The sequence below is a fragment of the Suncus etruscus genome, chromosome 6, assembly GCF_024139225.1.
Source record: "Suncus etruscus isolate mSunEtr1 chromosome 6, mSunEtr1.pri.cur, whole genome shotgun sequence".
NCBI classification, from domain to species: domain Eukaryota; kingdom Metazoa; phylum Chordata; class Mammalia; order Eulipotyphla; family Soricidae; genus Suncus; species Suncus etruscus.
In genome coordinates this window covers 70,522,386-70,545,732 of record NC_064853.1, presented here as the reverse complement: position 1 = coordinate 70,545,732, position 23,347 = coordinate 70,522,386, and the positions used below count along the sequence as shown (strand labels likewise).

At 35.5% G+C, this 23,347-nt stretch overlaps 1 protein-coding gene across 1 annotated transcript in view; it reads right to left on the bottom strand.

Moving 5' to 3' along the window:
* Window positions 1–23,347, bottom strand: part of RALGAPA2 (Ral GTPase activating protein catalytic subunit alpha 2) — a 342,879-nt gene that overhangs the window by 131,533 nt on the left and 187,999 nt on the right. Inside the window, exons 25-30 of the mRNA XM_049774320.1 lie at window positions 23,091–23,219; window positions 17,717–17,845; window positions 16,860–16,918; window positions 8,561–8,669; window positions 3,571–3,681; window positions 62–130 (exon numbers count right to left, since the gene is read on the bottom strand). Of these exons, the coding sequence (XP_049630277.1) occupies window positions 62–130; window positions 3,571–3,681; window positions 8,561–8,669; window positions 16,860–16,918; window positions 17,717–17,845; window positions 23,091–23,219 (606 nt within the window). The remainder of the gene's footprint in view (window positions 1–61; window positions 131–3,570; window positions 3,682–8,560; window positions 8,670–16,859; window positions 16,919–17,716; window positions 17,846–23,090; window positions 23,220–23,347) is intronic.

Sequence of the window (23,347 nt, the reverse complement as noted above, 5' to 3'; positions counted from 1 at the left end):
GAAACATATTACCAAAAATCTGCCTACATGTGATATTATTTATCATTCTGATAAACCTTACCTTCTTATCTGTTTCCACTGAAGAATACTCTGCACTTGGTAAAAGAAAAGCAATTGTAGCCACAAGGATCTGTGTAAAGGATAAATTTTCAATGAAAAACATCATAGTAATGGATTAATATCAAAGTATATAAAGAACTAATACAACACAACAGTGAAAAACCTAACAATCTAAACAGACAGAATATGAGTAAATATTTTCCCCCCCAAAACATGTAGATGCTACCTTGTATATGAAAAGATGTTCAACATTATTAACCAACAGGGAACTTAATTAAAAAGATAAAATAACAACTATTGGTGAAACGTAGAGAAAACTAAACCCTAAAAACTGTTTGTGGGAAAACAAATTAAAATAGCCACTAAAAAAAAGTATGGATTTCTACCAAAAGTTAAACATAAATATCATATGACTAAAAGCCTGTCTAGAGTACAGGTAGGGGTGGGGTTGGGTGGAAGGAGATTTGGGACTTTGGTGGTGGGAATGTTGCACTGGTGAAGGGGGGGTGTTCTTTACATGACTGAAACCTAATCACAATCATATTTGTAATAAAGATGTTTAAGTAAAGAAAAAATATTAAAAAAGAAAAAATATATAAGTAGCCTGAAAATGGTCAACCAGGTTCCATCTCCAGCATGCCATATTGTCCACTGAGCCTGCCATAGTAATTTCTAAATGCAGAGTCTGGAGTAACCCCTGAGCACGACTGGGGGGTGGCAAAATAAAATCTATTTGGATTGAAGAAATAAATGTATGAAAATCACTAATATTATACAAAAATAACATAGGAAATAATTACCTTTTATAATGCTACCACATTGTGATCAATACATAAGGTGTCTCACCTAGAAGGTTAATTCTAAACTACTGTAGATTGTATATAATAATACATTACTATGTGCCCTCAAAATAAATTTAGCAAAAAAAAAAAAAAGAAATTGTATTTCTGGCTATTACACAAATTAAACAAAAAAATAAAAATGCAAAATAAAAGCCATATTCATCCCCATGTTCACTGTGGCATTTTTATAATAACCCAGATATAACTACCAAGATAATATCTTTTAATGGGTAAAGGACAAAGAAAATATGATAGACACACAATGGATATTAATTCAGCTATACAAAATGACAATATTGTGCTATTTGTGATAATATCTGAGGATCTTGAGAGCTTTGTAATAAAGTGATTTCAGTTTCATCAGACATAGACAAATTCCATGTAATTTATATGTACAGTCTTAAAAGAAACCCCCCCCAAAAAAACAAAAACCAAATACCACAACCAAGTTGATAGAAACAGAGAAGACACTGGCAATTATCAGAGGTGGGGGTTTGGGTGAGGGAGTCAGAATGCACAAACTTCCAGGTATCAATTATGAGGAAATACTGTAGGTAATAATAAAGAAACTATAACTTTGAAAGTCTCAGTGAGACTATATATTAAAAATAATTCATCAAAAAATAAAAAAATGTTCTATGAATGATGACTGATATTGCGCTAGACTTCTAATGGTTACCTTTTCACAAAATATTCAAATATTGAACCATTATGTTAAATAGATGAAAATAATCTTTTTTCAGTAATGTCTCAATTTTTAAAAAGATAATGGTTTTGAAACCCATAAGATTAAGAGTCCCCAAAAGTTTTCCTAATAAACCCAACATGTTATCACTTACTAAAGGATGAAGATGAAAAGCAAGGAGTCAGTTAAGAGATATGTACAATCATGAAACTCAGCAGAAGGCAATAAGACAATACCCAATTTCCACTTTATTGAACTAGGAGCAAACTTGAGCACCCAGAGAATGAAAGATTTATTTATTTATTTTGTCACATGTGGTGGTGCTCAGGGCTTACTCCTGACTCTCTGCTCAAGGATCATTCCTGGAAGGCTCATGGACCATATGGGATTAAACCCTGAGCAGTTGTGAAGATGCATCCATTATCAGTATCCATGATCTTCACAATAATATGAAAATGTATTCTCATTATTTAAAAAATATGGGACACTTCTAGGCAATGTGGGCCCGAAAGGTATTTGGGTTCAGTGATACAGTGCTGCTGGGACCCAGCAGTGCTATGGGGCCACTACGGCTAACTTAGAGATGTCAAACAGCGCTGGGGATTGAACTCAGTGGTAGGGATCCAAAAAAAAAAAAAATCTATTTTTAAAAATTAGCAATGCATTGGGAAGATAGTCCAAAGGATAGGAAGAAAATAGGCCTAGCTCTGGTGATGAGCACAGAGGTGGGAGTAGTGGGAATTGTCACTGGGTGTGGTCTTCAAAGGAAGAATAAAATAAATAAACAAATAAGACAATTGTGAATATGCTCCCATTTAATTTTCTTACAAATTATCCCAAATCTCCACGCACTGCCATGGACTCTTTTCACAAAGGATTTTCCATTTACAGGATAAATTACATGACTGCCCTAAAACCCAAATGTCTACTTCACAGAGTATACCTTATCTAACAAAAATTTTCATTGTAGGTCTCTTAAGGTGAAAAATAACTAATTTTGTATGTATTTTAAGAAAACAAAGTGATGTCACCAGTGAACTTTGTCTAGGGCTAAAAGAAAAGAAATCAATACTCTATGGACACAAAGACAAATCAAACACCCTTTTAGAGTCACGACTGCAGACTCTGAAGAGTGTAAAGAACAGGCTATGTGTTCTAAAATTCAGCTATAAAAACTGGCAAGAAAGATCATGTCTTACTATCAGGCACTTCAGTGGGTGAAGGTACTTACTCCAGTACAAATAAACATACTCAAATGTCACCAACTTCTAGAATTATTATTGAGATGATTTGTCTTCATTCTTTCCTATCACTCATACCACACAATACATTATAGTAATAATATCATTACTGGGTAATCATGCTATGCAAACAATTGTGTTCAGAGACTACAGTCTGGAAGATCTTTACTGTTTTACCCCCACAGTCCTCCCTGCCATCCCTACAAAGAAAGTACCACCGGCAGCTGCCCAATCCTTGTGGCACCATCCAAATTACTCTCTCTGAATAAATCAATCTACAAAAGACCTCCTTGTTGTGGTCATGCCTGCATTTCCAACTCTCCAGCAGTAAGACTCTTGTCTTGGAACACTGATTGCCTCTTTATGTAGTGGCTGAGACAACAACTTAGAAGATAGAACAGTCAATACAATTTAATTAAAAAATGAATGACTCCTGAGACTAAAGAAATAGTCCAGGTGTCAAGGTTCTTGTCTTGTATATGTCTGACCCTAGTTCAATTCCCAGCAACTTATAAGGTCCCCATGAGCTCCACCAGGAATGATGCTTGAGCAGAGTCTGGCATAAGTTCTGAGTACTTATGAATATGGTCCAACTCTTCCCTTCCCCAAGTAAATAAAGTAATAAAACAATGACTGGCAATTCAACAGCTGAGACAAACAGTTCCTTGGTTATCTATAATTAAATATCAAATACAATAGAAAGAAAATTCTTATGTTGTAACATAACATGAAAAAGACTCACTTCTGCAATTTTCTGAGGCAGTGAGGTTTCAAAGGTTTGAAGCTTTTCCCAGAAGGAAGCCAGCAGCTGGAGAACATCACAGGCTACCTGGGCCACAATTTTGTTAGGAAACTATAAAAGAAAACAAAGTCCACATTCAAGAACCTAACACAATCATTCCTTAAAATGAAAACTGCTTCTTTCTAGTTTTAGAATAGCACTACATTGCTTTGCTTTGAATTCAATTTAGGACAATGTGTCCTATTACCCAAGAGTTTAAGGCATGATCTTTCCTTCTAGTCTATGCTAGCTGGGTTAATTTACATAATATTCTCTAGAAATAAGTAGCTGGTGTTTCTGCACTTTCAAAGTAAAACAATAATTTTAAAAGCCTTATTTAGCTCACATAATTTTTGACAATTAGAGATTAATTGAAATTAAAATGTCAAATATTCTTGTGCATTCTCAGTGTGTTGAGCCTTTTTATTAGAACTATCCCTATTCTCACTTTGATAAACCTTTCTCAACATCTCTAGGGGCTGGAGTGGTGGCACAGGTGGTAGGGCATTTGCCTTTCATGCACTAACCTAGGATGGACTGCAGTTCGATTTCCCGGCATCCCATATGGTCCCCCAAATCAGGGGCGATTTCTGAGCATATAGGCAGGAGTAACCCCTGAGTGTCATTGAGTGTGGCCCAAAACAACCAAGCAAGCAAACAAAAAAACAAAAAAACAAAACCCCAAAATATCCCGTCTCTTCCCTGTAGATTTTATCTTCATTTTAACTGGTAGAAAAAAGAGGGATGGATCAAAGACTTGCTGTTCTCTACAACCAAATCCATGTGTTTAAAGTTATTAGAGCTAAGGGATTATTATTCACAAGGTATAAAATATTCGATTACTATGAGTACCTTTTGATCCCAGACCCCCTGAGTCCCCTGGCTTCTTCCTTTATTTATGATGTGGCATATATAAAGTCACAGCACAGATGCATGGGTGTCCTTTTCATGCTCATGGCACATTGAAAAGATATGGGCACTGTACTTCTCTAACTAGAACCTGAGGCTAGCCTACTACCCATGTTTCATTATCTAGAGTAGAAAATTTGTCAAAGGCCCTATATGATTGCTTAGGGATACCCATAGTTACTTAGACAAAAAGAAGCAGAGTTACAGAGAGAAAGGGATGAGGTATGTGAAGGAGTAGGACAAATAAGAAGCATCATGGAGCAAGGAAGAACTGAGCTGGGCCAAGAGGAAAACAGGAGTCAGTATTTCCTTTCAGTCAATGGACACCAAGACAGAGGCATGGAGGCAGAAAAGATCATTCATATTCTTCTACAGAGCTTATATTGGTGGAGAATGATGGAATTGAAAGAAATCACTCACTCATTCACTCATCTAGCACTTGTTCATGGAATACTAACAATGTGCCAATAAGGAATTAAAGCACAGAGCACAAAACGAGCACACCATGCATATATAGTTTCTATTCTGAAGGAACAAAATGTCATATGGGGCCCAGAATGTTCCTATCAAAACACATTACCGACTTCCATGCAAGTAATGGTGGGTCACGTGATCAGTCCTATGTGTAGACTGAGTGACCCTCTGCAGAACATGAATGGGGATCCAGACAAGGGCAACTGGAAGTGGAGTGATCAGGAGGTTCTGTAACTAGCCCTGAGTCTTTTGTGTTATGTGGCTCCAAGTTTGAAGGATGGAATGTTCCAATTTTTGTGACTAGAAATAGAGGTACAATCAAGAGAAAAAGGATGTCAGTGATTTCTCCTCAAGGTGCTAACAGGGTGGGATTTCAGACTCACTTCCTTTCCAGAATTCTTGAGAATCAGGATCCCACAGCTCATCCAAATCCAAGAAAAAGTGGCTATTCTGATGTCTTTAACCCAAGTCTTCCTCAGATGGGTGCCTGTTCTGACTTAGAATGGCTCCAGTGTTCCTAGGTAGTATTGTGACCATTGATGGTTCCATTAATAGCCCCTAAAGTACTTCCTTCCTTACTCCATATGACACATGAGCTTCCTGAATCTGGGAGAAACATGGCTAGCCTACCTGAGGGTTCTGAATGATGTGTGATAGTAGAGCAGAGTGAGAACTAGAAACCCATGGGACAAGATGCTCTTCCACAGTTCCTGTTCCATATGGCAGGAGCCAGTGAGGGAGTCCCCATATGTTTTCTTCTTTTTCTCTCTATTTTTAACCCCTCCTGCCAGAGCTTCAAGTCTCCTGAGGCACCTTTTCTTAAAGTGGTTGTGACTTCCTTGTTCCTGTGGTGACTCCTCTTCTACTCTCAGTTTTCTTAGATTTATGTATGATTGAAAGAACACAATAGACACAGCTATGCAGGCATCCAGGATGGAAGAAAAGAAAAGGTCCCCAGAGACAAGCCTAGAGCAATGGGGTTTCCTATTTATGTATTTATTTATTTTTGTCACACCTGGCAGTACTAAAGGGTTACTCCTGGCTCTATGCTCAGAATTGCTCCTGGCAGGCTCAGGGGACCATATAGGATGCCGGGATTCAAACCACCATCCTTCTGCATGCAAGGCAAATGCCCTACCTCCATGCTATCTCTCTGGACCCCAAATTTTTGTTATTTTGGGGATTTCCTATTATTTATAAAGGTGAAAGAGAAACTCATTTGGCTAGTTGTAAGTGTTCTGATTTTTAAGCAATTCAAGTTGAGCATATTCCCCTACCCAGGCCACTTTTATTTCATCTCTGCCACAGGAAGTGCAACAGTGGAGGGAACCTCATAGGGAAAACTTTGTATACTTTGCTAGGACAACCCAGCAAGTGAGTGCACGCATGCACACACACAAATCTACATAAAAATTTGCAAACATGTAGAAACAAAAAAATTATTTATAATCTATTCACCTACTTGTATCTTTTTTCCTATTCTACATTTAGAACTCTACCTGCAGTCTAGTCAACATTATATCATGACAATTTTTAAAGTAAAAGAGTAGAATTAAGAGTAACAACTTACAGTAAGCATTTTGAAATTTAAGAAAAAGAAAATTTGACAAAAATCTTAGCATGAACAGAAAAAGGTATTAAATATAAATTGGAATCTATACTGATTTATAGCTAACTTTTTTTCTGAGGCAGGAGGAGTATCTTCCACATCATAGATGTGCAAAAGCCCAGGCTGAGGGACAAGCAAGACCTGACTTGGATCCTCTTAAGTTCCTTAATTCCTGTGGTCAGATGCTATAATGGGTAAGGTGCTAGCTTTGCACATGTATAACCTGGGTTTTATTTGCAACAACACATAAGCTCCCCCAGTCCCTCCAGGAGTGATCCCTGAGCACAGAGTTACAAGTAAGCTCTATGTACTGCCAGGTGTTCCCTCCCCCATAAAATATTTCCTTAATTCCAGTGAGCTCATTTCCTCTTCTACAAAAGGAGGTGGCAGTAATCATTTATCTCATAGTGTGTTCAGAAAGTTTACGACACTAGTGGAGGACTAGAGCAATATGATACAGTAGGTAGGGCTCTTGCTTTGCATTCAGCTGAACTAGGTTTTGTCCCTGGCATCCCCAAATGGTCCCCCAAGCACCTCCAGGAGAAATAAATCCCTCAGTATAGAGCCAGGAATAACCCCTGAGCACAACTGGGTATAGTCCAAAAACAAACAACAACAACAATAAAAACCAAAAAAGTGACAATAATGGAAGGTCAGTTCTCTGCTCAGGCCCAGGAACACTTCCTGTGAGATCTAGGTGTTATTAATTTTCATTCCTTAGTCCATGGTTTTACAGCAAGCATTTTCTAGTCCTGATGATGGTAGAGCAGAGCAGAGATGCCCTTGTAATGTAATGAGGAGAAAAGGTTCCATAGAGGGGCTGACAGACTAAGAGAACTTAAAGAATGAGAGGTATCTAGGGTGCCAAGGAGAAGGCACCAAAGTGGGAGGTGACCAGGATATCAAGCTACAATATCAGGCAGGTACCACACCAGTGGACCTGTCATCCCAATTTCTAGGCTATGTTCCCCCACCTTAGACTTGTTCTTCTGTGGCTGAAGCATGCCAAAAGTGGCAAAGTGGCAAAATGATGTGCATTCTAGAATGGGGGCAAAGAACAGGTAAAAATTCCAAAGTGGTTGTCAGATGGCAGGTTTTAGGTTAGACCAGTCTATGACTGTGGAGCCTCGACACATTTCTTAATTCTCCTTCACCTCACTATAAAATTGCACACATTTGTCTTGAAACTTTTGTCTTGTCTTCTACAAACCATTAGTACGCATCTTCCAGAGGGAGAATAACAGCATTATTAAATATTTCCACTCCTATCTAGGATCTGGAGAAAGGACCCACTGAAATTTGTGTTGAGGTTTAGGACAGGGCCTAATAGCACATGTCATATAAATCTACTTACAGAAGTGATTCTCTCACTTATACGTGTGATGACTCAATTGCTCTGGGCCTTAGCTTTTCACGGGTCAAAATTAAAGAATGTAATATTAACCTTGCAGAACTGTTAGAAAGGGCAGTAAGCATTTTAGAAACTCTCAAAACTGTGGCCCAGTATGATTACTTGATAAATAGCAGTTTCAGATTCTGGCCAACAAAGGGTAGTAAAAGATGCTGGAAATGAACCAAAGGGGTAGATAAGTGATGTGTATTCAAGATAAATTCCCCAGAATTACCAGGACTCTCCCAGTCCCATAAAAGAGGTCAGGTTATGAAATCCCACTCTTGTCACTCTCAACAGCAGGAGACAAGATATCCCACACCTAAAAGGAGCTGACCAGATGCCAGAAAACCCCCACATATATACTGGACTGGGTCTGGGACTAATCAGGGAATGGACAGACTGGCTATAGCCCAGAGTAAAAAAAACTGCTCTCTGTGGCTCTTTCCGGAGATCTCACTCTATGCTTAACCCATTTCTCAGGACAAGAGCTTTTGAATCATAACTTTATCTGGGCAATAAGGATGAGAAAATTCAAACTTAAACTGGTTGGCATGAACTGGTAATACCTTCAAAGTGACACCTATTACATTGACAGCTTCTTTCATTTGAGGATGGCTTGTATTCTGGGCAAGTTCTTCACAGATCCAGACCCCGAGGGAACAAATAGCAATGCACCTTTTGTAAAATAAAATAAAATAAAATAAAATAAAAAAGGAAGAAAGAAAAGAAAGAAAAAGGAGGAAAACACATGAAATTAAAAAAATTTTAGTTTCTTCTTAATATTTTCAAATTACAAAACATTTTAAAGCTTTTAATTCAAAAGCTACAAAAATGTTTGGTACAGTAATATCTCTTCCATATCGAAAAAGATAAAATGTTTAGCCAATAAGTTTTCAAGACCAAGATATTAAAAATGTTTGGTACTTTACATATTCAATAAAACTAATAGTATTTTTTTTACAATTTAAAAAAATAGTTTCTGTTAATTTCCACAGCTTGTAGTATTGATTTTTGTTGAAACCAAATCTCATATTTTATTGCTTCAAAATACATTTAAGAATTAAAAATATGAATCTTGGAAAATTACTAAAATTGAGTTTATATTTTTAGTTTTACAACAAAATATACTATACTTACCATAAAAAGAAAAGATGTTCTATATTTTACTATAAAGATAACAAAAATATTTTTAAAAAACAATGCAATTTAATTATTTTCAGTATACTGAGGAAAAAATATTAAGTTGAAGTCTTTAAAACATTCCCTTTCTTAATTTTAAATCATTATATAGTTTCCTATATCTTATAGTGATCAATGATTCATTTTCCTGTTAATATTTTCTGAGTACCCACTATTTCCATACTGATGTACTTTGAAAACAATAGCTACATGCATATTGTTCTCTACAAGACAAATTTGATTCAGAACCTATCAAGCTTGATGTGCAATCCAAACTGAAACCCCTTTGATATGATTCATCATAAATACATTTTGAGGTTCTTAAGGCATAATATTTCATTGGACTTTCATTTGCTTAAACCGAAACAGAGGAAGTACTTCATAACAATTTTATTATATGCATTAAAATCCTTTTGGAAGTAATGTCACCTTCCATCAAAATTCACTGTAAAAGTACAAAAAAAACTGTACATGTTTTAATTTTTTCCAACATCAGCTTTACACAGAAGCTATTCACAATTCTTTTTTTTTCGCTCTGCAGCTTCTCATAAATTTGCTTAATGATTTCTTTTTTTTTTAATATAATTTTTATTTTGATCATAGTGTCTTACATATTGTTGACAATAATATTTTAGGTACATATTCACAATTCTAATAATCCTTGCTACTCCTTGCCTTATGGAAACTTGTAAAACTAGCTCCTCTTTGGCCTAACTCCAATACTTATTCTTAATCTAAGAACTATAGATTGCATTCTTAGTTTGTATCTAGTCCTATACACTCTATAGTCTTTCTTTAAGCTCCAAACTTTCTCACTTAAAAATCAAATAACTTTGACTATTAAAAATGCTAAAATCTATGTGACTTGAATTTTAACCCGAATATTATATTTTATTTCTAGTAGATACTTTGCTATTCCTCATGCCAAGGAATTCTTGTAAAAGTCTTCTATAACCAAAGTATTCCTTTTATGATCTAAATCTACCAGGTTCCCCCATCCCCACTTTAGTTAACTGTAAATCTTCCCTCATCTCTCATATATTCTAACATACTCGCTTGGTACTGTTTACTATTGCAACACCTCCTATAATTCCAACTAATATATAAAGTACTATTTTTATTAGATTTTCCAAATGTCAAGATTCACAATTATAAATATTCTTAATTTCTCTTTTTGTTTTTTTTTTTTTTTTGGGTCACACCCAGCAGTGCTCAAGGGTTACTCCTGGCAGGCATGGGGGACCATATGGAATGCTGGGATTCGAACCACCATCTGTCCTGGATCGGCTGCGTGCAAGACAAATGACCTACCGCTGTGCTATCTCGCTGGCCCCCATTCTTAATTTCTAGAATTGAATTTATACCTCACATATCATATTTCAATCTGCTTATTTATCCTTATATGTCCTTAATTTATTTCATTGTCTAATTCCTTTTATATAGAAATAATGAAGACTGATCATATAATACAAATCCTTTTCCCCTCTATTATTTATTTTATTTTTATTATTATTAATATTATTATTATTTGGTTTTTAGGTCACACCCAGCAGCGCTCAAGGATTACTCGTGGCTCTCAGCTCAGAAGTAGCTTCTGGCAGGCTCGGGAATCATATAGAATGCTGAGATTTGAATCACCATCCTTCCTGGATCTACTGCGTGCAAGGTAAACGCCCTACCACTGTGCTATCTCTCCAGCCCCACCCCCTCTATTATTAAAGTAGTATTGGTTAATAAGAACATTTTAAAACTCCTCCCATAGTTTTATTGCAGAAACTTAATTCACACATGCTTCACAGAATTCAGAGTGCTATTTAGAGTCTTTACAAAATGAATGCCCTTCAGTGCAAGGTGGTTTTATCAGTGTTTTTTCTTTTTTTATCAGTTTTTATCAGTGGTTTTATCAATTTTAACTCAATTTTTTGACAATAGATAACTTGTCTTTCTATGTTATAGGAGAAGAAAAGAAACATATTATTGAATTTCTGAAATAGAAACTCAAGAGGGAAAGGAGAAATCAAAGATTTCTGTTGTCAAAAGTCTGTACTTATCCTTTGCATTTAGTTATGTTTCCTGTAAATAGCAAATAAATAGATCTGTAAACAACAAATAAATAGACTGATCCATCCAATCACTCCATACCTTTTGATGGAAGAGCTTATCCATTGTCATTTAGAGCAATTATTGAGATAGGGGCTATGATGCCATTTTCTGTTTGGGGTTGTTTCCCAAATTGGCCATCTGATTTTTTATAGGTGGCTTTTCGGTACTTCTTCCAGGGTTAGTTTAGTCAATGTCATCAGCTCTTAATTGCTTGGGAATTTTTTTTCCCTCTCTCAAATCAAAATGGCAACATTTCAAGGTAGCACTCTAGGTTGAAAGCTTTTTAATTTATATTTGAACATTCTTTTCTTGTATGATTTCATGTAGGAGATCTGCTGGGATTCTTATTTCTCTCATATTTGAGGTTTTTATTCTCTCTTGATGTTTAAGTAGTCTGTCTCTATTTGGTTTTTACTCTTGCTATTATCAATTAAGTATCTTCCATTATCTTTCAATCTTTTACTTCCCATTTTTTACCAGGGAGGCATACCCAACAATGCTTAGATGTTACTCCTGGCTCTGCACTCAAGAATCACTCCTGAGAAGGCTCACAGAGAAATATGGGTGTTGGGAATCAAATCAGAGTCATCTGTAAGCCTGAACTTCTGATCCTACATTAATTCATGCTTAAAAACCCCCAAGAAGGGGCCGGCGAGGTGGCGCTAGAGGTAAGGTATCTCTGCCTTGCAAGCACTAGCCAAGGAAAAATTGCGATCCCCTGGTGTCCCATATGGTCCCCCCAAGCCAGGGGCAATTTCTGAGCGCTTAGCCAGGAGTAACCCCTGACATCAAACAGGTGTGGCCCCCCCAAAAAAAAGCCCCAAGAAAATAGGGGTGGAAGAAATCTTTTAAAAGATAGTAATGGCCAGGTGCCTCGTTAGCGCAGTAGATAGCGCATCAGTTTCATAAAAGATAGTAATGGCCATCTATAATTATATACATATATGGGCCAGCATTATTTTTAATGGTGGAAAGCTAAATGTATTTTTTCTGGAATCAGGCAAAAGGCAATGAAGTCCATGGTGTCTGTTTCTACTTAATATAGTATTAGAAACCTAGCAAAAACAATAAGGCAAAATTGAAAAAACAAACAAAACTAAAATAAAGGACCCAAATTTGGAAAAGAATAAGTAAGGCTATCATTATTTGCAGATGACAGTATATATCGAGACCCCAAAGAGTCAATGAAAAGACTCCTAAAAGTAATAAAACAATACAGCAAAATAACTGGCTTCAAAGCCAAATGAATAAAAATGTATTGCGTTCCCATAGGCAAGAAATTAGGAAGAGATTTAAAAAAGTCACCTCCATTAAAAATAGTGTTAAAAAAATCAAGTACCTAGGAATTCACTTCATAAATTGATGTGCAAGATTTAGACTTTGAAAACTATAAGCCACTTAAGGAAAAGATAGAAAATGACCTTAGAAATAACAAGCTATTCCTTGTTCACAGATTGGAAGAATTAATATGATCAAAATGACCATCCTACCTAAACTATTATGTAGATTCAATTCAATCCTCATCTAAATTCAGATGGCATTCTTCATGAACTTAGAACAGTCAGTCGATAACAAAGTTTGTATGGAATCATAAAACATCCCTAAATGGTCAAAGCCATATTAAGAAATAAGAAACTGGAAGGTAGGGGCTGGAGAGATAGCATGGAGGCAGAGCATTTGCCTTGCATGCAGACGAACAATTGTTCAAATCTCGGCATCTCATATAGTCCCCCATGCCTGCCAGGAGTGATTTCTGAGCATAGAGTCAGGAGTAGCCCCTGAGCGCTGCTGAGTGTGACCCATAAACAAACAAAAAAAGAAATTAAAGGTAGTTTGAAGTAATACTCTACAATTTGAAACTATACTGTGAACTTGAAACTATAAAGTTATAGCAATCAAAACAGCATAGTACTGCACTAAAGATATACTTTCTGACTAATGGTTTACAATTAAGTACTCAAAGTCAAATCCCCAGACCTATGGTCAACTGATTTTGACAAAGAAGCTGAGTACAACCTTTTAAAAAAATGACGGGAAACTGGATAACCAGAAACTAAAAGAAAAGTGAATCTGGATCCATACTTCACACTTTATAAAAGCCAAATCAATGTAGATTCAAGTATTTATTATCAGAATATAATTTATAAAGTACATTGAGGAAAAATATAGGCAGAATATTCCAAGATTTGGATATCAAATATATTTTTAATGACATGAGCCACTGGCAAAGGTGACAGAAACAAAAATAAACAAATGAGACTAATGAAATTAAAGGATTTTTGTATGGCAAAAGGAATTATGTATCTTCAGACAATAAAATTATAGGGGACCGAAGAGATTGCAGAGAGGTAGGAGGTGGTTCGAATCCCGGCATCCCATATGATCCCCCGAGCCTGCCAGGAGCGATTTCTGAGCATAGAGACAGGAGTAACCCCTGAGCGCTGCTGGGTGTGACTCCCCCCAAAAATAACAAACAAAAAATTATAGATTTACACAAACTTACATACATAAAGTACACACATACATACTTATTTAAGATGATATCCTATAGTTCTATCCAACTTGCAGCAAATTGATAAATACATATACCACACCTTTATTATTCATTCATCTATATTGGACAGCTAGGTGCTGCAATTAATAATGGTGTGCATATGTCCTTTTGGATGGTTGATTTGACTGAAATTTCTGGGCCCTGTGACAACTATTCTAATTTTTCCGAAAATTTTTCATGATACTTTCCATAGGTGTAAACCAGACAACATTCCCATCAGCCATTTATAACATAAACTCAAAGTACAAAATATATAAACTGACAAATATACAAGAACAAACAGATAAATGCAGCATACAGTGGAAGATTTTAACACATCTTTCTCAGCAAATAAAGAAAAAATATTTAAAAAGATATAAATTAGAAACACATTATTAAAAAACTTAAGCTAATGACAAATCTAGAGCTCTACACCACAGCTGAACAACAGTGCATACTTCCTTTTCAAGTATAATATGGGGCATTTTGGCATAAAAAGCGTATCTCAACTATTTCAAATACTGCTATCAGAAAATAACCATATGAAATTTAAGAAATACATATACATTATATATATGGATATATTTGGATTTTGGGTCACAGTTGATGGGTTTACTCCTGGCTTACAATGTGTAAGAACCCTTGAGGTGGTAATTCAGGGGACTGGCCATATGTGATGCTTCTTATTGAACTTGGGTTGTCTACATGCGACTCAAGGGTTGTCCTCTGTACTATTTCTTGATCACAAGAAACTTTTTTTTTTTTTTTTTTTTGGTTTTTGGGTCACACCCGACAGCGCTCCGGGGTTACTCCTGGCTCCATACTAAGAAATCGCTCCAGGCAGGCTCAGGGGACCATATGGGATGCCAGTATTCGAGCCACAGTCCTTCTGCATGGAAGGCAAATGCCCTACCTCCATGCTATTTCTCTGGCCCCACAAGAAACTTCTAAATAAATAAAGTCTCAATGAAATAACAAAAATGAAAATAAGAAACAATTATAATGAAAAAATAGCACACACTAAAACTTACATAACAGATAAAATTTCACTTAGAAACAAACAAGCAGACATAAACGTTGATATCTACAAGGAAAAGAGTTGAATCCCAAGTATATATAATTTACAATAAATAATAAGATAAAGACTTTAAAAAGAACAAGAGAAATAAAAAGTATAAAAAATAAATCTTGAAAGGTCAGAGCAATAGCACCGAGGTAGGGCATTTGGTTTGCACGCAGCTGACCCAGGACAAACTTAGATTCAATCCCCACATGGTCCCCCAGCCAGAAGCAATTTCTGAGCACATAGCCAGGAGTAATCCCTGAGTGTCACCAGGTGTGACCCCAAAACAAAACAAAATAACTTAAATAAACAAAATTTATATCTTTAAATAGATGAGTAAAATTAACAACTTTGATTAGTAAAAAATAAAAATTATTAGATTTACTAAATCCAGTTATTAAAATATATATAAAGTAGCAAGAGTATAATACAGATATCATATTCACCTGCATATTTATTTAATTAATTCATTTTGGTTTTTGGGCCACACCTGGTGTCACTCAGGGGATACTCCTTGCTCTGCACTCAGAAATCACTCTTGGAGGGGCTGGAATGATAGCGGGGATGTAGGGCATTTGCCTTGCACGAGGCTGATCCAGAACTGACCTCGGTTCGATCCCTACTTCCCATCTGATCCCCCAACCCAGAAGCGATTTCTGAATGCATAGCCAGGAGTAACCCCTGAGCATCACTGGGTGTGGGTCCCCCCCCAAAAAAAATCACTTTTGGCAAGATGTGGGGACAATATTTGATGCCAGGGATCGAACCTGGGTCAGCTGCATGTAAGCAAATGCTCTACCCACATTGCTGCAGACCAAAACATTGCACCAGCATGTATTTTAAAGCAGAGAAATTGAAACATTTCTAGAATATTTTAGATTATTTAAGTTAGCAAAAAGAACAAAAACATATTTCTATTGTAACTGAAAAAATTGTATAGCAATTAATCTCATGAAGGATAAAACAGGCCAAAGTAATGTTACCAACAAATCTTCTAAATATCAAGAACATTATCTTTAATTTACAAAATTTCTTACCAATTAAAATAGTCAAACAATACTCTACTTATTTTGAATTAAGCATGATATGAACAAGATAGGAATAAAATAATTACTAACCAGAAGTAACTTTTCCAAACAAATATTCAGTCAATTCATATCTATTGCTGTATAAACAGCACTGGATCTATCTCAAAATGCAAGTCTACATTGTGTTAACAAACTGAGAATGAACTTATAGTTTCTGGTAATTTAGACTAGAAAATGTATACTAATCCATCTACTTAAGATACCTAAAAAACAACAGGCAAAATCATGCTGTGACATACCATGCAGAAGATTGAACCCTTAAAATCTTCAAAAGCTAATAATCAATTGCTGAATGTTTATAAAAAAATTCCTAGAAAGAAACAAGAGAGTGATCTGGAATAGTGGGACCTTAAGTCAACTTTATGGTTGAAGGTTTCACAACTGTTCCTTTCCATCAGTGATGCTAGTTCTGAGCTTCACCTTCACTGGTGAGAGAAGCCTTCCATCACGAAGATGACTCAGAAAACTTTATGCCTTGGTAACAGAATTTCAGCAACTTACATGCCAAACAGAAACAACCAAAAACAATGTGAGTCATTGCCAAATGTCTCTTATGGTAGAAAACCATTATTGGCTGAGAATCACTGTCCTATACATAAACCATTTTATAAATTTATTTTGATTATTCTTCCATTTCTTTCCGATTGAGTATCTGAGAATGCCTATACAGATTTATAGATTTATAATCTGTTTCTGTCTTAACATATAATGTTCCGAACCTTACTATGTCCACTCAATAATCAGATCTTATAATTTTAAGCATTTTTATATAATCTTTATTCTACTTTTTAAAGTATATGAATAAGGTAGAAGAATTGATGTTTTTCAACATTAAACTGTTCACACACAAATGTGTATCTTAAAATTCTAAAATCGTTTACCTTTTATTCAACATTTACCTTGCACATTCATTTGGTTCTTCTGTGGCATTCTTCAGTAAAATATTTATGAGGTAATGCTAAAAACACAAAATTAAGTAAAATAAAAAGTTTGTTTCATAGTTGGTTTTTCACATGTTTGACTATTCCAGGTAGTCAGAAGCTATTGAAGAATTTAGGAGCTCAGGAGAGGCTCCAGACAGAGAGCTTCAAGGGAGGAAAGCTTAAGGCTATGTGAGGCAGTACTGAGATCACTTGCTTCCCAGACAATTAAGCCAGGCCACTCAGGCTAGAAATTCTTGGTATATAACAACATCCTGACAAGTATATGAGAATTTCAGATAGAAAAAAAATCTGTTTTCTTTTATGTCAATTAAATTATATTTTATACATGAAATACATGTATGGCAAATGTAGGAAAATAGGTAAATTAATTGATTCTGGAATTTGAAAAACATTTCTAGTTACCCCATTATTAGCTGCGAAGAGAACGAATGGAAATGTTTATTTTCCAAGGAGGACTTGGGATTTCTGAATTAGTAGAAATATTTAATGAGCACAATACTGTGCTAAAGTATTTAGATTATTTCAATCATTTCTTTTAAAGCACATTTGTTGCATAATACAGTTTACTTAGGAAAGTTACTACAAAGAATAATTACATAATAATGGTACAGAGGCAAAACAAATAATCTGAGGAAAAATACCTGAGGAACCTACAGACCAGTTGTAACTGCATCATGCCCTGAATCTAATAAACTTAACCCTCCTAAAACAGTAGATTAAATAACAGGATGAGGAGATCAATGCATTATAATAAAAGAGAAGTAAGGAGCTACCACTGTAGAACACTGAACTTGAAAATTAATCAAATGTACCTTGATATCTTCTGTTCCTGTAATGACCTCACTGACTTCTGGAACTGACTGTAGTAATGGAATCTCCCGGTAGGTATTCGGAAAGCAGACAAGAGAACCAAGAATGGTGAGTGCTTCTGAACGAGGTGCCTGCACACAAGACAGAGAAACACATATTCTTCTTGTTAAGTTAGAAACTTTAGATAAGCAGCAGGCTAATTTTTCATCATTTAAGGGGGCCTTTTTAGAATTTTATTACCATATATTTATATATATATAAATTATGTATATGAATTATATGTAAATATAATTATTTTGCTGTTTATAGGAAGCCACTCCATAGCAGAACACTTTCCTTGTATATGGAAGACTTGCGTTGGATTCCCAACACTGCAAAAAAGCTTAAATAAAAGAAAAATCATATTATACCTGGTTATTTCTCCCCATGCTAAGATTTAAACAAGATGATTTTGCTAAGGAAAAATAACATTTCCAAAGAATTAAAAATAGCACGGTATTTAGATTAAAGAAGGAAAATGGTATGCAGATTTATTCAGAGTCAGAAAGGTAATGATATCGTCTCTTATCACTTCATATATATTAGTTAAAGTCTTGGGCCCGGAGAGATAGCACAGAGGTGTTTGCCTTGCAAGCAGCAGATCCAGGACCAAAGGTGGTTGGTTTGAATCCCGGTGTCCCATATGGTCCCCCGTGCCTGCCAGGAGCTATTTCTGAGCAGACAGCTAGGAGTAACCCCTGAGCACCGCCGGTTGTGGCCGAAAAACCAAAAAAAAAAAAAAAAAAAACCCCAATAAATAAATAAATAAAGTCTTTAGATAGACATCAAAACAGAGTAGAGTGTACCTATTTATTAGTATTAGAATTATATGCCCGAGAAACCACTGTTCATAGCATTTTAAACTACAGAATCTCAATAAACATATTTTAAATTAAAAATAAATTTAAAAAGAGGCATATATTATAGATGTCATGGAAAGTAGGTACATTATTTTTTTAACCCATGTTTGTTTTTTTTCATCAGTAAATAAAGTAAATAATATGGGCCCAATGAGGCAATGATTTGTTCTGTTTAGGATGGTTTAGAGACATTAAAACCAAGTGCCAGTAAGAGCCACACTGGATATAAGTAGCCAGAGAGGCAGGACAAGAGAATGTGTTGAGGAAGCAAGGGCATATTACAAGTAATGAGAACTCTCAGAGGTAACACATGATTCAGCGAGCATGAGTTTAGGCATGGAGGAGGGGCCCTGACAAAAGTCATAGGGAAGGGACCCACAGGACATGTGGCATATTCTTATCTCATCCAGTCTGAGGAGTGAAGCTATCAAATCCATAATTTTAGCAAGTATGTGATATGACAAGAGTGATGAGAGTTTGGAAGCTTGAATTAAAGCAACAACATCAGATATGAAGTCTTTAACCATTTAGTCTCTGGGATTCATTTCTTGTTTCCTAAGGAGATCTGACAGTCTACATGCTGGAACTTCTCATTTTGTTAGTTGATTTATTTGATGGGGGAACTGTGGTATGTGCCACATTTTAGTCACCAGTGGTGACTCCCTCCTCTTTGTAAATTGTGGTTATTTTTTAAATTTAGTCATCCTGATATAGCTCTTTGCCCACTTCTCTTTTAAGCCATATTCAACCCAAGAAATATCCACACTCATGTTTGAGTGTCTTATACAAATTGTTGACTCTGACAATCTCTCTAGCCCTGTTTTCCTTTCTTTAGGTCAGATTTGTGGGTCTGATTTCTTGTTTGACAGAAAGGGGGTCAAAAAAGGCATCTCCCACTGACTACCATAGACTTTCTGTAGTTTTGAGCCATAGAACCCAGACTCCTCACAGGGTCCTCTTATCTTATCCTTTCACTTTCCTTTGACTTCTTTTTTGTTGTATTTTTTGTTTGTTTGTTTTGTCATTTTGGTCTTTTATTTATTTATTTATTTTTGGGTGATTCCTGGTGGCACTCAGAGGTTACTTCTGGCTCTGCACTCAGTTATTCTAAATACCACTTATAAGTGATATTCTGTATTTTTCCTTCTTCTGGCTTACTTCATAACATAAATACTTTCCTTATTTATTAAGGAAATTGTAAAAGACTCTATGCTCTCTAGCATCCCTGCTTTGAGTTATATATATTTACATATTATATATATGTGTATATATGTGTATATATATGTGTATGTGTGTGTGTATTTTGACATGAAATTTTAATTACTATTTGTGTGCCTCAAGAAAAAGTCTTCATCACTCTACCATAGTAAGTACTATTAAGTTTTGCCTTGAAATGAGATTCAAAATAATAAATTAAATTCATAAATCATCATTATCAGATGATTTGAAGTCTTTGCTTCGACATCACTCCTTCCATGAAGATTTTTCCAATGTATATTTTCACTTCCACTTCTCAGCAAGCAGGAGTAACTCTTCCTAGACAGATGCGCCTCTGGGTGCTAAATATGATTTTATTGAGACTACCAGAAACTTACGGCAAATATTAACACTGTTTAGAATTTCTTATGAGTAGAAATCCAATCATATTCATCTATTCCTATTTTGAGACATAGTTAGAGCAGATACATATTCATAATAAATGTCTCCCGAACTGCTCTTTAGACCCTCAATGAGTGCTATCCTTCACCCATCAGTCTTGTTTCAGATACCATAGTTATTTCTTTCTCTGAATGGCCATGAACTATTTTGACTTAAGTAAGCCCCACTTGCATGGCAAACTTTTAAACTAATGCTAGACTAACTAATAAGTAAATAAAACCATTTAAATCTTAAGAGGGTTGTTAGAACTTTAATCAGTACAAGTCTAGATAATTTTGGCTCGCTTTTTGGGGTGAAACATAGTGATAGTTCGGTACTTAGGGGAGTTCCTGGTGGTGCTTGAGGAGCCATTGTTGCTGGAGATCAAAGTGAGGACTCCCAACAAACATTCCTGCCCTAGGAGACATCTCTCTGGCCCCAAATATAAATAATATTTGCCTAATATTTGAGTGCTAATTTATAGACAGAGGAATTCTTTCTCAAGGAGAAAGTATTAGTACATGGCTTAACCAGACTAATAATTAGTAGTAGTAGGCTTACACCAAAGTCTGACTTTGTCTAACAATAAATCTTCTGGGTCCAGCCGGGAAAGGAACTAAATATGATATCAGGTCATGTACATACCACAATGATTAATGGAAGATGGACATTTGTATTGACTCCGACTTTTATTCTTTTAAGTAATATTGCTGAGCACACGCACCTTAGTGTAGTTGGTGCACACTTATCTTTTTTTTTCCTTGCTTCAGTAGGGCAAAGCTACCTAATAGGAGTGCCTCACACTTGTAAGAAATAAGGCAAACTGCAATATGATGTTGACCAAGAATGTTTTAACCAAACAGATCTCACTAACTCCTCTATTATCTTTACACATCAAATTTAAAGGAAGAGTCATTCAAAGAATTCCAAGTTTTTATGTAACTTATATTCATACACTCATATTTTCTCTGTTTGGAAAATATTCTCAAAAAATATATTTAGAAAATATTCCGAGGGTTATTTTAGCATCTCTTAGCTCGGAGGCATTGTTTTTCTTTTTAAATTACTTATTTTTGAGTCTAGGCAATTTTTATTTTTACTTTTTCTTTCAATTTTTATTCTACATGCAATGATTTATAGTACATTTAATGATAGAATTTCAGGTACGCTGTGTTCCAGATCTCAAGGTTGTTTGCCACTCCTTTGACAGAATCAGTTCTGTAGGTTGATTCTCAGGTGCTGTTGCTATTAGTCAACTGATATTTCCCGATGGTGTAGCAGAGTATTATCACAACATAAAACACTATATCTAAAAAGGATGCCAGGATTTTTTTCCCTAAAAACTCATAGCAAGGCACACATATTTAAGTTTTAAAAGTATCATTTTCCTTCTTCCATTTTATATGTTTTTTTTACATATTCACTTGACAGGTTAATATTAAATCTAAATGCTATTGAGAATGATTAAACTAAAATATTTATATAGAATAATGAAGCAAAAAAACTGTATTCTTCAAAAAAAAAAGGAATTTGAACACATTCAACACTTTCTTCTATTTCTACATTTTTACTCTTTGTTTTCCCTTCCCTTTGCTTTTAATTTTTTTTAGACAAAAAAAAAAAGTTAGCACATTAAAATACAACATAAAAGATAAGCTATAAAAAGTACTTAACAACAACTTTAAAATAACAAAAAAAGGAGCTTGAAGGATAGAGGGATAGTATAGTAAGCACAGTGCTTGCCTTGCATGAAGATGAGCCATGTTTGATCTCTGGTATCCCAGATAGTCCCCCTAGGAGTAATACTCCCACCAGGAGTAAGCCCTGAACACTGTCAGGTGTAGACCAAAAACAAGCAAAAATGGAGTTTGAAGTTATTCTGTACAGAGAAATGAGTGAAAAAGCAACACTGTCAAACAAAACTTGGGTGAATATTGACACTGATTTTAAGTCTCTGGAAAATGATAACTTTCATCTAAATAGCTGAGAAAGAAAAAAAAATGACACGAAAAGATAATATATTAAGAGTCCAAAAATTTAAGCCCTTTAAATTACTGTAAAACATATGAATAGTCTCTCAAAAAGCATGAAAAGTGTCTACTAATATTGGGGGTAAATGTGGAAATTTCAAATAAATTCAAATAAATTGTGATGTCTTAACACAAAATGTATTCTGACTGATTTCGTATTGGTGGTGTCAGGAATAGATTTAGCCTAGGGATCACATCTTCAGTTAACATAAGCATTCTGCCAAAGAGCGAGAAATGTAGCTCAGCCATATAGCACTTTCCATGATCCCTGGCAGCACAAGATAAATAAATATATAGGTTAATAAACATAAAAGAATTATGCCAAAGTTTATGGCATATGAATAAAAGTATCATTGTCTTTCTGGTTAAAATTGTAGTGTTCTGTCATTATAAGAATATCATTTTTTGTACTTATAAGAACAAGTAAAGGATAATACTGATAATGACAAACATTACTGCCTGGGAATACACTTAAAATTCCATCTTGACTGAAAATGCCTGTGCCAACATTTATGGTAAAATGCTAATAAGATTCTAAAGGACAGTCCTGCTTCCAACTGTGCAAATGTGTGGAAATATTTGTAAGGGTATGATTTCTCACACTCTGGCCTTTTGATGAAACGCCTTTCCAATACCACCGTGTCATCTTATCCTACAATTTCACACATCAGCTGCCAGGGCATCTACCCGAGAGCCCAGTTTCACATTGCACTAATGAGTCAACACCTGTTAAGAGTGGAGAAATCTGAACCTTGTTAGCGATTGTGAAGCCTCTGGGGAGTTTGGATGCTGAGCATTGTCATACTTACCGCCAACATGTCTGTACTGAGGACCCTGGCCGCAGCTGTGATGAAGTCTCCCACCAGCATGGAGAAGCCAGGCAAGCCCAAGGAGAAAAAGCGTGGTGGACAGTGCCTTATGATCATATTTAAGATATCCTGAAAGAGAAGACCAGAAAGCCCACTGTGAATTTTTTAAGCAAAAAAATAAAAAGTTCATTGGTACATGTGATCACTGTATACCCAAAAAGCACAGCTCATAGCAGGTTTTTAGAAAAAGAGTTCTG